This window comes from Danio rerio, chromosome 21, assembly GCF_052040795.2.
Source record: "Danio rerio strain M-AB ecotype USA chromosome 21, GRCz13ab, whole genome shotgun sequence".
Taxonomy (NCBI): domain Eukaryota; kingdom Metazoa; phylum Chordata; class Actinopteri; order Cypriniformes; family Danionidae; genus Danio; species Danio rerio.
This window is the reverse complement of record NC_141041.1, coordinates 45817501-45832500: the sequence shown is the minus strand read 5'-3', so window position 1 is coordinate 45832500 and position 15000 is coordinate 45817501. Positions and strand designations below refer to the sequence as shown.

Genomic DNA, 15000 nt, shown 5'->3' with positions numbered 1-15000 from the left:
TTATTTAGGCTTAAGCATTACAGTAACACTAGAGTGATAACATTCGTTCAATCATTCATTCATTTTTTTCCGGCTTAGTCCCTTTATATATGTGGGGTCGCCACAGCAGAATGAACCGCCAACTTATCCAGTACATTTTTACACAGCGGATGCCCTACCAGCTGCAACCCATCTCTGGGAAACATCCAAACACACTCATACACAACGAACAATTTAGCTTACCCAAGTCACCTGTACCACATGTCATTGAACTGTGGGGGAAACCGGAGCACCCGGAGGAAACCCACGCGAATGCAGGGAGAACATGCAAACTCCACACGGAAACGCCAACTGACCCAGCTGAGGCTCGAACCAGCTGCCTTTTTGCTGTGAGGCGACAGCACTATCTACTGCGCCACTGCGTCGCCCTGTATTGTATTTTTATTTATTTATTGTTTTTTCATGTTTTCACAGGTGGGTCATTTTTGACCCATGTGTGTAAAATTGATGTTGTAATACAAAACCTAAGAAAATCAATAATTTGTGGTGAATGAAAAAAAATATTTTGAATATTGATGGATAATTAAATTCATGGATAAATGAATATATAATGCTGAAATAAATATTGCTTTTAAAAGATGAAACCAAAAAATGCCCAGGGAAAAAAGAAAATAACATGAATACGGGTTATTTCAGACCCATTTAGTGCATTAGAAGGGGGTTTTATAGCTTGTGTATCGAAGAGTTAAAAACTATACTGCATAGTTTTATGCCTTATTATTAATAAAATATTCAATAACTTTACTGTAAATCACTGTATTTTCACCAAATTCAGACCACACATCAACACTGTCCTGATGGTTATACTAAAACACTTCTGTTAAAAAAATAAAAAAATTTGTGAATAATTTTTATGAATTTTTGGTATGAAAAATATTTAATAACTTTACTGTAAATCATTGTATTTTCATCCAATTCAGTCCACACATCACTGCTTTCCTAAGCATTGTCCCTGTTAATTACTGTTTCCTGAGTATTGTCCCTATTAAACAAATAAATTCAAGTTTAAATAAAGAACAGGTGCTAAACTGGCAGTATGTTTTTTGTCCATATGAGACCTTTAGTGAAAGAAACGGAGAAAAAAAAACAATACAAAAAAAGCGCGCCGTCTAGTGGTATTTTAAAAACAACCTCAGATGGAACAAGTAATTTCAAAACAATAGACAAAACATCTGTTGAGAAACTTACGGTAAAAGACGTACTCAGTGTAACTTGACCATATCTTGTCGTCTGTATGCTGGTTGATAATTGAGGCTGTCACAGACGAGTTACATGCGACCATCTGAAAACCACACTCCGAGAGCATGTCGAAAGAGCGCTCAAGGTGCTTGAACTTTAGATAAAAGCGGGATGTGTACTTATCAGCTGTCCTGTCAGGGTCCCTGCTTTCGTTTAGGGTCTCGCCAAAAACTTCTTTGGCCAGGGCAATCCTGCCGCATATCATAATCCGAGGCACCCTCCGGAATTTGGCATCGGTTCGATTTTCCCTACCCATTGTACAGGACCCGCGATATCCGACGGTTAAGAATCCGCTTTTTCTGTCGGCGAGAATGAGTGACGGCGGAGGACACATTCGCTGATCGCTTCCTTGAGACCCGTCCTCGTAATCACTGTGGATATATTCATCGGAACTAGGTTTTAGGTCGTCAGGGGTTAAGAGTTTAACCAAGTCAGGCAATTGAAAGTATTCCGCTTCTTTCCTCAGCCTTCCTTTCTCTGGAAAGTGGTCAGGAAGAACAACCTGTTTATCCCTGAGGTAGTCTAACACGTATCTGAACAAAAAGCCATCCCGGTCGATGAAATAACGACCTTTAGGGTCCCTGGCAAGATCATTCGATGCATTATTTTTGGGAGAGAATATTTTTCCCAAAAGAGAGCCAGGGGTATTGATTAACGTAGTATAACGTGTATAATAGACTTGTCCCCCCACGTTTAATTCAATAACATCTGGAAAAGAGCTGTCTTTAGGTTTAGAATTTCCACTTAACGCCATCGTTTCAGTGATGGGTGCAAATAACAACAAAGTTCTGCTCTTTTCCAATGATCCACAGATTCGGGAGTGTTTTAGGAAACGTCGATTTTTATGCACATTAAATTGCAAAAGAAATCACATTTGAAATCTGAACCGATAATCGCACATATTTTTGAATCCACATATTCTCCACAGGGCACAAAAAATAGAAAGAGCAAAATATCCGAGGAACTGCACACCTACATCCTAGAGTCGAAGAATTGGTAGCTCAGCAGGGCACACAGCGAAACACTGGGGTGTGCTTCCTTGCCTGAAAAAAAAACTAGTGCATTTGCATAAGCATTTAAAAACATCATATAATAAAACCATTTAATCTTTCAAGGAGAAACAAAGTTTATTCCAAATTAAGCAACGATCTGAATCCAACTTTTGCCGACCAAAGAGAACAGATTACATAGTTTCAAAAGATAAAATCTGACGACAGTTTCAGCACAATAGGGTTGATCAATAATCCAAGCGGTTAAGAAAAAAATTGAGTGTGTGATCCTCTGGAATAATCCAGGTGTTGTGCGTTGGTGGGGTTTATGGTGAAAGATGATGCAGCATCATACTCTGTGCGCTCGCGATCGAGGGCTGTGGCACGAGAAAATAACTGCCTCAGCTGTTGTTGCCTCGGCGGGAGGAGGAAAAGAAACATAATGGGTTATCAAAAATTACATCATCTTAAAGACGTATGCACACAATACCGTGGTGTTGCGGGTATTCACACCATTGTTTGATATAGGCAGTCAGCTTTGTTAGCTAGTTTATGCAGACAACATCAGATCCTTTCGTGCATTCCAGCTTCAAATAACAAAAAAGTAGGGTACTACCAGGTTGTGTCGAGTGGAGTAATCCGCTGATTTCAGAACCATGGACAGTGAAAACAAGGTTCCATCAAAGTTTTTTAAAGCATCAACATTACACACTATTAATGAAATTCATAAGCGATGTATGCATACAGTTTTATTATGTTTCTATTATTGTATTCATGTTATAATGCTCTAAATGTGTTTGTCTGTTTAAGTCAAAGAAGTGTCGGCCGTCAAATAACAAATGGTCGCTATTTTAAAAACAAAGAACACCTTAAATACTAGCGTCTACTTTCATGTTTAAGTAATCTACTGTTTCTTATAATGTTTGTTTATGTCTCAGCACACATCTTCACGTTTCTTTTTTTCTTTTGCAATATTAAATACACGCTTTTATAAAATGTGTATATATTAGGTGAAGTCAGAATTAATAGCCCCCCTTTGAATTTTTTATTGTTTTTTTGCTTTTTTAAATATTCCCCAAATTATGTTTAACAGAGCAAGGAAATTTTCACAGTATGTCTGATAATGTTTTTTCTTCTGGTGAAAGTCTTATGTGTTTTATTTTAGCTAAAATAAAAGCAGTTATTAATTTTTTAAACACCATTTTAAGGACAACATTATTAGCTCCTTTAAGCTATCCTTTGAGCTATCCTTTTTCGACAGTCTACAGAACAAACCATCTTATAAAATAACTTGCCTAATTACCCTAACCTGCCTAGTTAACATAATTAACCCAGTTAAGCCTTTTAAAGTCACTTTAAGCTGTAAAGAAGTGTCTTGAAAAAATATCTGGTCAAATATTATTTACTGTCATCATGGCAAAGATAAAATAAATCAGTTATTAAAAATGAGTTTGTAAAACGTTTAGAAATGTGTTGAAAAAAATCTTCTTTCTGTTAAACAGAAATTGGATAAAAAAATAAACCGGTTGCTAAAAGTTCAAAGGGGCTAATAATTCTGACTTCAACTGTATAGGAGGACGGGAGGATATGTCTCCCTCACTTTTAGAGACAGACCATTTAGAAACAGGTGATTAAGAATGTACTTTTGGATTTCATACAGCTATCCCCCCACTTTTAAAATGTCTACTACACCCCTGTATATATATATATATATATATATATATATATATATATATATATATATATATATATATATATATTATTTATTATTATTATAACTATTATTATTATGCCTATTATAAACTTTGCATTTGATAAGAGTCTAGGATCAAGGCCAGTCGCTTGGGAATTTCCAAAAATATTATCAAATTTTATCAATTAACATGTTTTATTTGTGACCTCTGGGGTTATTATGCTATATTAACATCACAGCAATAGCATTAGTTGCAGCAGATTGATTTTTTTTAAAACATTAAAAATTAAGGCCACGACTGAACAAGGAGGATGATCTCTAAGACTCCAAAATTAAACCAAGAATAGTCTTTTCATATAAACATTGTGCTCACCATTCTCATTAAGTGAGGTTAATATTAAATAAACAAATAAATAATGATTATTTAAAAAGATATGGTTGTAAGACTGTTGCACTTTTTTGTGTTGCAAATGCTTATGTTTATATAGTTGCTATTGGTGTGTGTGCACCATTGTGCGCAATATTTGTGTGCTTATAACCACCTCCGAGCATAGTGGGGGTCGCGAGCCACTGGAGTTGTTATTTTAGGGGTCGCAGGCTGAAAAGTTTGAGTACCCCTATAGGCCATAACACACCTGCAGCGCCATCTGCCGGCAACAAGTAAGATTTGAAAACACCAATACCCAGAATAGAATGATTACCTCTTGACTCTAAATTAATATTCAAATATTACTATTACAATTATTACAAATAATGTTTTACAGTAAATTATACACTTCCAAGTAAGAACCAAGTAATTAACATCCTTATTTTTATCATCTTAAAAAAAATCACAAATATATCATTAGAAGACAAGATTTTTTTTGTGACAAGCCCATAAACTATTAAAGAAAATAGATGCTATCAAACATTTAAATAATAATAAATCCCTTGAAACAGATGGGTTGGTATCAGAGTTTTATAAAACTTCGCCCAACAGATGGTGCGCTTTCTTACTGCATGTAGCCTATTTAGTTTTTCCCAATCGCTATGACAGTTTTTTCAATACCTTTAACAAGTTTCTCTTAACTCTTAACACGGCTGCATCAAAGCAATCAAGAAAAACTGTAACTTGCCTAATTACCCTAACTGCCTAGTTAACCTTAACCTAGTTAAACCTTTAAATGTCACTGTAAGCTGTAAAGAAGTAGCTATCTTGAAAAATATCTAGTCAAATATTATTTACTGTCATCATGGCAAAGATAAAATAAATCTGATACATGTTTTAGTATTATGGCAAAGCATTCTAAAGTTGGGGGTGCTGTTCATTATAGTGTGTAGTTGAATAGGCAAAAATCTGGTAATATGAATGACATGTGGACCATTTCATGCAAACGTTTAATTTTGATAATGCTGTGTGTAGTTTTGGTTGCAGTGTTTCATTTTGCAGGATATATGAGGTATTTTGCAGTTTGGGTGAGTGGTTTTGTGAATTGTGTTAGGTATTTTGATAAAACCAGACTGGTTTGAAAAATTGTGTGCTAGCATTTTGTAAAAAAAAAAATGTAAACATAATACTATAATAAATAATAAGAGGGTTTCTCTTTCTCCCATAGAGGACGCACGCCAGTTTTGTGTTGTCTGTCTATGAACGCACCATAGATATTTACATTAGATGTCGCCTACCCTGTTGTTGTCTAAAGGAAGGAACGCGTCAATAGAGCCGCCATTTTAGTACAGGGAAGTGCTCCCTTGAAATGAATGCGCAACCAAGCTGTGGCCACCCAGAGCCAGAGGTATAAACACATACACATAGCCTATTTCTATGATCGGCCCTACTGAAAATACCAGCTTAAACCAGCCTAGGCTGGTTGGCTGGTTTTAGCTGGTCGACCTGGCTGGTTTTAGATGGGTTTTGGCAATTTCCAGTCTGGTTTCCAGCCATTTCCAGCCTTGTCTTAGCTGGTCAGGCTGGGAGATGACCAGCTAAAACCACCTTGACCAGCTTAGCCAGGCTGCGTGCTCAGCCAAAACCAGCTATGTCCAGCTTAATCCAGGCTGGTCAAGCTGGTTTTAGCTGGATTTAGCTGGTCATTTTCCAGCCTGACCAGCCAAGACCAGACTGGAAATGGCTGGAAACCAGCCTGGAAATGGCCAAACCCCCTCTAAAACCAGCCTGTTCAACCAGCTAAAACCAGCCAACCAGCCTAGGCTGGTTTAGGCTGGATTTGTCAGCAGGGGGGAGTTTTCCCGGTGGTCATTGTGCATATATTTTTTTAAATTACGAAAATTATAATTTTACATTTCTTTTCTACATTGATAGATAGTGACTGCACGGGCATTACTGACAAGGAGCGAGTGTTTGTGTGCATGGAAATGTATTATCCTCCCTCCCTGTTTAATTTAATCTAATCCATGTCCTGAAACACACCTCTTCTCCTGCTTTTACTTCTCATTCTAACTGAGGGAGCGATTCATTTGTGAGTTAATCTCCGTTATGAACAACTCCTTCACTACAATACAAGTTTCTAGCAGCGCAGTATCTTGTTGTCATATTTCTTTTTCATTGTTTGCTTATTTTATTCAACAAAACCAGCATAAGCCGAGTGTTCAGTGCGAGTTGGTGCTACTTTGCCTTATGGTGAATGCTGTAGACCAGGGGTTCCCAAACTTTTCAGCCCGCGACCCCCAAAATAACAATGCCAGTGACTCGCGACCCCCAATATCCTCTGAGGTGGTTATAAATACAGAAACCTTGCATGCAATGACGCAGACACACCAATTAAATTTGTGTCAGTGCTTAAAATGTGCCAGAAAGTATAACCTGATGTTATAAAATCAAAATGCATCTGACGCTATTGCTGCCTTTAATATAATGTAATTACCCCAGGGGTCGCAATCCAATAGAACTAGTAAATATAAGCTACTATAGTAACTATATAGTATAGTAACTATAAATGACAATTTTTATTTTCAGTATAGTTATGGATAAAATATGTTAATTCTTATGGTTTAATAAAAATAAATAGATTTTTGGAAATCACCAGGCGACGACCCTTCATTGCCCTGCGACCCCTCGGGGCGTCCCGACCCCCACTTTGAGAACCACTGCTGTAGGTGACTTTAATATCCTCAATAAACGGTAACTTACTTGTTGATCACAAACGTTCGTAACATAGAAAAACGTAAAAAACAAAATCTTACCTGTAAAATGTGAATGCCTTTATGCCATGCTTTGTTTTCTCGGTACTACACCCATACACAGCACTGTCTTGATTCGTTCGGTTGAATGACATTTCTGCTGGGAGCACTGTACAAATGTGGCGTCAGCATCACATATGCTCAGCATCCGTATGCGATATCTAGTGTATATACCTATGTAAACGCACAAGGCAACGTCACATCTTATTTATTCCAACGACCCGGAAGTTCTTCTGCTATTTTTTGACACGTAGTTAGCGGTGTTGGCGGAGTCCTGGACCATTAGCGGTGTGAGTAAAACAGGGCAATTCAACTCATTGCTTCTCATTATTTTTTTTTAGCTGTATTGCATGTTGAAAGTTATGTTTTGGACTGGTTGAATGGCGCTGGCAGTAACTGAATATAACGTTTCAGCGTCTTAGTCTATACCTGCTAACTTAACCCAAACAAAGCAAACGTTTATGCCAACATCACCTCACATTTGTAATAAACAAATGAAAACGTTAAACATTTTTGTAAACATAAACGGTTTATTGCTGTTTTTCTATGTCAAAAGCGCAGTGATAGCAATGTCATAACGTTAGTTCTTTCTAATAAATCTGGTTTTGGTTGTTAGCAGATTAAGGACGATAACTTGTGTCCTATATTCGGTCTAAAACACAGGCAAGTATGAGTTTAGTTAACTTAGCACTTTATTTGACTTGAACAATGTCGTACTTTGATATTTATAGGCTGCTAGTACGATTTCTCTATTATAGAGGTAAAGTTGGTTTTATATTAGCACATTTGGACTTTCCCCTTAATAATATAACTTCATGAAAGTATTATTTGCAAACTCTAAATAGCGAAATCAAATTAGCAGCCAATGACTATCAAAGTACAACATTGTTCACAGTCAAATAAACAGTGTTAATGTTGTTTTCAAGTCACACTTACATGCTAATTTCAATCGAATATTCAAAGTAAGATGGTAAACAATATAGAGAAAGCTAAATGAACTAATATGTGGATATAAAACCAACTTTACCTCTATTTCACTATTTATTATTTGTAAAGAATAATTTTCAGAAATAATAATATTAAGGAGAAAGTCCGAATGTGTGAATAGAAAATCAACTTTAATGTTACCTCAATCCAACATAGATAGAGGTAAAGTTGGTTTTATATTTGGTTATTCAGACATTCTCCTTAATAATATGATTTGAGAAAAGTATTCTTTCCAAATTCTAAATAGGGAAATCACATTAGCATCAATGATTATCAAAGTACAACCATGTTTACAGTCAGTTAGATAGTGCTAATGTTGTTTTAAAGTCATACTTGCATGCTAATTCTGACCGAATATTCAAATTAGGGTGGTAAACAACATTTAAGACAACATTAACACTATCTAATTGAATAGAGGTAAAGTTGGTTTTATATTTGCATATTCTAACTTTGCTCTTAATATTATGATTTCATAAAAGTATTATTTGAAAACTCTAAATAGCGAAATCATATTAGCATCAATGATTATCAAAGTACAACCATGTTTGCAGTCAGTTAGATAGTGCTAATGTTGTTTTAAAGTCATACTTGCATGCTAATTCTGACCGAATATTCAAATTAGGGTGGTAAACAACATTTAAGACAACATTAACACTATCTAATTGAATAGAGGTAAAGTTGGTTTTATATTTGCATATTCTAACTTTCCTCTTAATATTATAATTTCATAAAAGTATTATTTGAAAACTCTAAATAGCGAAATCATATTAGCAGCCAATGACTATCAAAGTACAATTAAGGTAAAGTTTTATATTCGCACATTCGTTCATGTAACTGTCTCTATATTGTTTACCACCCTAATTTGAATATTCAGTCAGAAATAGCATGCAAGTATGATTTCAAGGTATTATTTTCCACATTTAAAGTACAAAGCATGTTTACAGCTCAATATTTTTCTGGTCGACTCTGTGGTCTGTGGAAATAAAAGTTTCAAATATGCTTTCTATGCGAATGTATGTTTTGAGTATTCTCATATTTTTAAGATATTGCAGGTTTGAAATGACATAAGGGTGAATAATTAATTACATATTTTTTTTATGAATCATTTCTTTAAATAACATAAAAATGTAATGAGCTCAGCTTAATCATTTTTAATAAAACTGTCATGTTTTTTTTCTTTCTCATGTCTTTTAGGCAACTTGCAATGTCAGGATTTGACAACTTCAACACAGACTTTTATCAGTCTAGTTACAGTGTAGATGATCAGAACCAAGGAGGATATGGCTACAGCAACACAGACGAGCCCTACAAGTATGCCTGAGCTTTACACAAAGTTCATGATGTTGTTTTACACAAGGATCTAAATTGTGACCATATTGTTGTTGTTTTTTAACCAATTTACCAGAAGCAAATAGTTTTGCCTAAAGGAAAAGTTCTAAATAATTGGATCATGTTAATATTGTATGTTTCACAGCTTTTCGACTGGCTGCCTTTCACTGAATTGATCAGAAAGTTTTTAATAGCAGTTATTGTTATAGATGGTTTACTGTATAATCAGGGTTTATGCGGGGTCTTAAAAAGTCTAAAATGTAAAAATCATACTTTTAGGCCTTAAAGTCTTAAATTCACTGTTCTAGGTCTTAAATATTTTTGCACAGGTCTTATTTTTCCGATGTCCATGTGACACTACATCTAATACTCATTTAAATTCTTTTTTATTGTTGTTGCTTGGTTTTTGTGGTGTTTTAGTTCTTTACTTCACTAGTGCAAATGTAATTTGCGGGATTACAACTACAAATGAGACCAACATGCAATAGCCAATCAGCTTTCTGTTATTGAACTCAGTGCACGCAGCGAATGTGACGTCATCGATGTGCTCAAAATTGTTAGGGACCTTCTTGCTGTGAGGCGACAGCTCTAACCATTGCGCCACCTCGCCGCCCAACTTTGTAATCATTATAATAAATGAAAAAATAATACAAAATAATTAGTTCTTGAAAAATCTTGAACAATATTAATAATATGACGTAGTTTCAGAAACTTCCTACTTCTCTGTTTATCCGTCTGACTTTACAGTGGGTGGCCAGGCGAAAGTATAAATCAGCCTTAAGATGTTTGTTTGTTTGTTTTTTCCTGTAGTTCAATAGTGTATCTAACCTGTCTTCAGTACTATTCAATTTAAATTATTTTATTTTGTGATTTTTCATTTCTCTCACGTGTTTTTGATATTGTGATACAGGTCTTAAATTTAATACTTAATGGTCTTAAAGTCTTAAATTTGACATTATGATATCTGCAGAAACCCTGATAATGTGTATTTCGATGAAGCAAACTTTTTATTAATTAGTAACTGCATTTCTGTGGAAAAAAAAAGTAATTTTAAACCCTTGTAACTTTATAATTGGCATTGTTAAAAAAATTACATCGGGCTATCACTTATTTATTCATGTTTATTATGTTATTTTATATTTACTGTCTGAAATGCATTTTATTTATACTTTTGCTGAAATGTCTGTTAATGTTACAATAAGTAAGTTAATCTGTAAAATGTTACTATTATTGGTCTACTGTTATAGGACTCGGCAACGTTTGAAAAATATTAATAATGTTTCATATCCATAATTTTTTACATTTTGTATAACGTAACAAAAAAAGCAGAGCAGTAGAAACAATAAAGTAACATTTAGCTAGCTACCTACATAAATTATTTAAGAGGTGCTTGTTAATGTTATAAAAGTTTTTTTTTTTGTTTTTCAACACTTATAAATAAAATCTACAGCTTCAGGGCTCAACAGCAAGGATTTTTGCATTCAAATGCTATTTTTAATTTACTGACTAATAAATAAATTTTTTTTCACAATTTTTTCAGCACAAGCAGGCATATCACTATGTTCGTGTACCATTTGTTGTCAGTCATAGCAAGTGCCTTAAATTAAACCAGAGCAAAACTATCATTTTTACAAGCTTTTTTTTCCTAATATAGTTATTAATGTGTACCATCAGTGCATTTCCATACTGTTTCATCACCCATATTTTATAATGATGATTGTATCATTACTTTAGGAAGTACGTTCTTCTGAACAATAGTAATAGACATTTATTTCTGTTGTTTGTCCAATTTATAGACATTTATAAAGTGTAAAGTATTGAGCAAAAACATTAAAAATTATAATAATGCAAATCTCAAAAAAATCTCAAAAGGAAATTTAGTTTTGAGCAAATAAAAAAAGATTTTTGCAAAAGTCAGAGTTTATTTATAAAGCGCTTTTTTAACAACAAGTGCTTACCAAAGTTCTGTACACACATATACTCAATCTAAAACAAAGGACGAATACAACAGACACATGACTCTTGTATAGTATTAAAAGCCGAAGAGTAAAAGTGGGTTTTAAGACTAGATTTGAAAACAGAAAGGGTTGCGGCCTGTCTAACATGAGAGGCAAATTATTACAAAGTTTGGGAGCCACCACTGCAAGGGCACGGCCCCCCCTGGTTTTTAACCTTGCGCATGGAACAGCCAAAAGTAGCTGATCGGTACATCTAAGTGCCCTTGATGGAGTGTACAATTGGATTATTAAGGACAAGTATCTTGGTGCTAGTCCATTTAGGCATTTAAACACCCAAACTAAAATTTTAAAATGTATCCTACACTGTACAGGAAGCCAATGAAGAGAAGCCAGTATGGGTGTAATGTGCTCCCGTTTGCGTGCCCCTGTCAGCAAACGAGCAGCAGCATTCTGCACCCTCGGCAGACGAGTAATGGAGGTCTGGCTAATACCCACATTACAATAATCTAGCCGAGTTGAAATAAAAATATGTGTAACCCTTTAAAAGTTGCTAAAAGACAAAAAAAGACTTTAGTTAAGATAATTGCCTCAACTGGAAAAAAACTAGCTTTAATTACTGAGTTAATCTATTTATTCAGTTTAAAGACACTATCCATAATAACACCCAGGTTTTTTTGTATTAGGTTTTACAAAAGGATTTAACACACCAAGATCCAAACAATCCTGAGTTCCCCTGGACCCAAATGCCACCACTTCTGTCTTTTCTTCATTGCACATTAAAATATTCAGTGCCAACCAAGATTTAATGTCTTTAAGACAGTCCAACAATGGTGTAATGGACTCAGCATATTTCCGTTTTAAGGGCAAATAAAGCTGTGCATCATCTGCATAAAGATGAAATCAAATCCCGTACTTTCTACAAATAGACCCTATCGGAAGCAGATATAAGGAGAACAAAATAGGTCCAAGAATGGAACCTTGGGGTACTTCACATGACAGAAGTGCTGACGACTTTTTTTTGCAAACAAAATAAAAGAACTGCAAATAAAAATAATCTATTTCAGACACTAGCCCTTGTCATGATTTGATAAATTGTGCAACACTTGTTACGTCCCGACCGGTCTAGGGTTGGTGGGAACAATAACAAGTGTAAAAAAACAAAACAAAGAGATAAACTCAAATACTCAATTTAGGGTTTTCCCATTCTCCTGTCCCAACTCACAATAATCACGACGCTGATCAAGTAGTAACAATATTTATTATTTACTTAGACAACAAAGATAGAAGCATCTCTTCAGAAGGGAATCCAGGCCAAAATAAGAAACAAAAAGACAGCTAACTTGCGGGGAAATAATTCTAACTTACCTGCTCAAATAAAAGTACCCCAAATAAAATTACAGCAAACTTCCCTTTCTCCCTTGCTACCACAAACCAGGAGAAAACGTTTTAAAGTAAATGGCGATTCCCAACCTACCGCTTCTGTTTCTAACCAAAAATAATATATATAAATATTTAATCAGAAAAGCCAATAGATTCAGATTTAACTGAGAGCCGTTTTAGAAAACAATTAAATTGTCAGTAACAGAAATCGATCAATTCACACCAAGTCAACCAACAGTTTGGGGCAGGAGATAGGAGACGCTCGGAACAACAGCAGCGGCGGCGACGACGACGGAGATTTGCGACCTGCACCGAGCAGAAAGATCTCCCCATTGTTCCTCTCCTCCAGCTTATATACGCTCCCACATGAACACGGCTGGACCGCAATCAAGCGCAGCTCTAGAGGGAGGGGGAGAGAGAGAGAAAGCTGCGCATGCTCCACAGCGCACAACACAACATCAGCTCCAAATGCATAAACAAAACACAAATCTGTATATATAATATTTATATATATATAAAATAAACAAACAAATAATTAATACGTTCTATAACGTAACACACTATATTTAATTTATTTATCTAAACTTTGCAAAACTCTATGGCAATGCGTGTTGTAGACTACATTCTAAATCTAAATTCTGTGCTATATTATAGGGCCTTATTGTAAATAAGTTTTTAAGCTTCATATAAACATTCTTATCATAGCTTTTGTAGGCTCTGGATGTCTAGTGTGAGAAAATGCCCTGCATCCTAATTATGATAATAAATGTATTACTGCTTTCAACAGACCATATGGACAGTATGATTACTCGCAGCCAATGGGCTACTCGGCAGCTCCAGGAATGATGCAGCCACAACAGCCATACACTGGACAGATATACCAGCCCACACCAGCCTTTACCCCAACCTCCTCACAATCCATGTACAGCAGCAGCTTTGAAGATGAGCCCCCGTTGTTAGAGGGTAAGCAGATCTGCTGTACTTGTTTTTGCAGACTTTGATAACATTTAATTAACTGTGATTTCTCCAAGCACATATGTATTTTTGAATTTCACAAATTATGCATGTTGCTTACATGCTTATTACTCGAATATATATATATATATATATATATATATATATATATATATATATATATATATATATATATATATATAAATAAACCCGCATATATGTATATATCCATATATATACAGTTGAAGTCAGAATTATTAGCCCCCCTGAATTATTAGCCCTCCTTTATTTTTCCCCATTTTTTGTTTAATGGAGAGAAGATTTTTTCAACAAATTTCTTAACATAACAGGTTTAATAACTCATCTTTAATAACTGATTTATTTTATCTTTGACATGATGACAGTAAATAATATTTTACTAGATGTTTTTCAAGACACTTCTATACAGCTACAAGTGACTTTTAAAGGCTTACCTAGGTTAACTAGGCAGGTTAGGGTAAGAAGGCAAGTTATTGTATGGGCATAATCACACAATGTACAGTTGCCCTGAACCGGGCCAAAGCACACTTGTCCCCCCTATCGTCTCCCCCGATGGCCTGCACTCACATTACATTCGTGCCTGAATACGCTTGCGTCATTGATGATGCCCTGTTCAGTAAGAAGCGCTTTCGCTCAGCACTGAAGATTTCTTTAGTTTTATCGTTTTAGTGGTATTGGGATGCAGAGACATGCAGTCAAATATTTCGGCGAACAGATCAGCCACTTTTGACACTTAAAAACAATCATAAAGTCCTCAAACTGCAGGATTTAAGAGGTTTGCTGAAGGTGCAGCGGTCGTGCAGCGAGGGGTTTGCGTCTTTAATAAACTACGACAGTTTGTGTTTATTGAACAGTAAGAATGATTCATGAACACATATGAAACAATCTCGTAAGAGTAAAAAAAAATATTTCTTTTTTTCATTTTCAGAACTGGGGATAAACTTTGACCACATCTGGCAGAAAACTCTGACTGTGCTGCACCCGTTGAAAGCATCAGATGGTAGTATAATGAATGAAACTGATCTGGCTGGTCCCATGGTGTTCTGTTTGGCATTTGGGGCAACGCTGCTCCTGGTAAGAAACCTTTATGCTTTAAGTCACCATATACAAATAAACAAACAGGAGAATAGCAACTGATTCAGATTCAAGTTGAATGCAATCATGTTGACTACTATAGAAAGTAGTGTCATTATTTAAATCAGGTCAGCCCAGT

The 15000-nt window shown here is 35.3% G+C and overlaps 3 protein-coding genes across 13 annotated transcripts in view; 2 read left to right on the top strand and 1 right to left on the bottom strand.

Moving 5' to 3' along the window:
* Positions 1 to 3251, bottom strand: part of kctd16b (potassium channel tetramerization domain containing 16b) — a 19670-nt gene extending 16419 nt beyond the window's left edge. For 3 of the 7 annotated variants that reach the window (XR_015519660.1, XR_015519661.1, XR_015519662.1), the window contains exon 1: positions 1228 to 3251. Coding sequence is in view for 3 of the 7 variants with exons in the window: in NM_001128752.1 (NP_001122224.1) it covers positions 1228 to 2032 (805 nt within the window). In the remaining 4 variants the exon portion in view is untranslated. 7 annotated transcript variants of the gene reach the window in all.
* Positions 1 to 15000, top strand: part of pcyt1bb (phosphate cytidylyltransferase 1B, choline b) — a 658357-nt gene that overhangs the window by 306240 nt on the left and 337117 nt on the right. The gene's annotated exons all lie outside the window — the stretch shown is intronic.
* The window catches only part of yipf5 (Yip1 domain family, member 5), a 20521-nt gene continuing 12895 nt past the window's right edge, over positions 7375 to 15000 (top strand). For 3 of the 5 annotated variants that reach the window (XM_087299359.1, XM_087299358.1, NM_200295.1), the window contains 4 exon segments: positions 7375 to 7430; positions 9322 to 9438; positions 13582 to 13757; positions 14716 to 14861. In XM_087299359.1, coding sequence (XP_087155485.1) covers positions 9332 to 9438; positions 13582 to 13757; positions 14716 to 14861 — 429 coding nt within the window. In that variant the 5' untranslated portion in view covers positions 7375 to 7430; positions 9322 to 9331. 5 annotated transcript variants of the gene reach the window in all.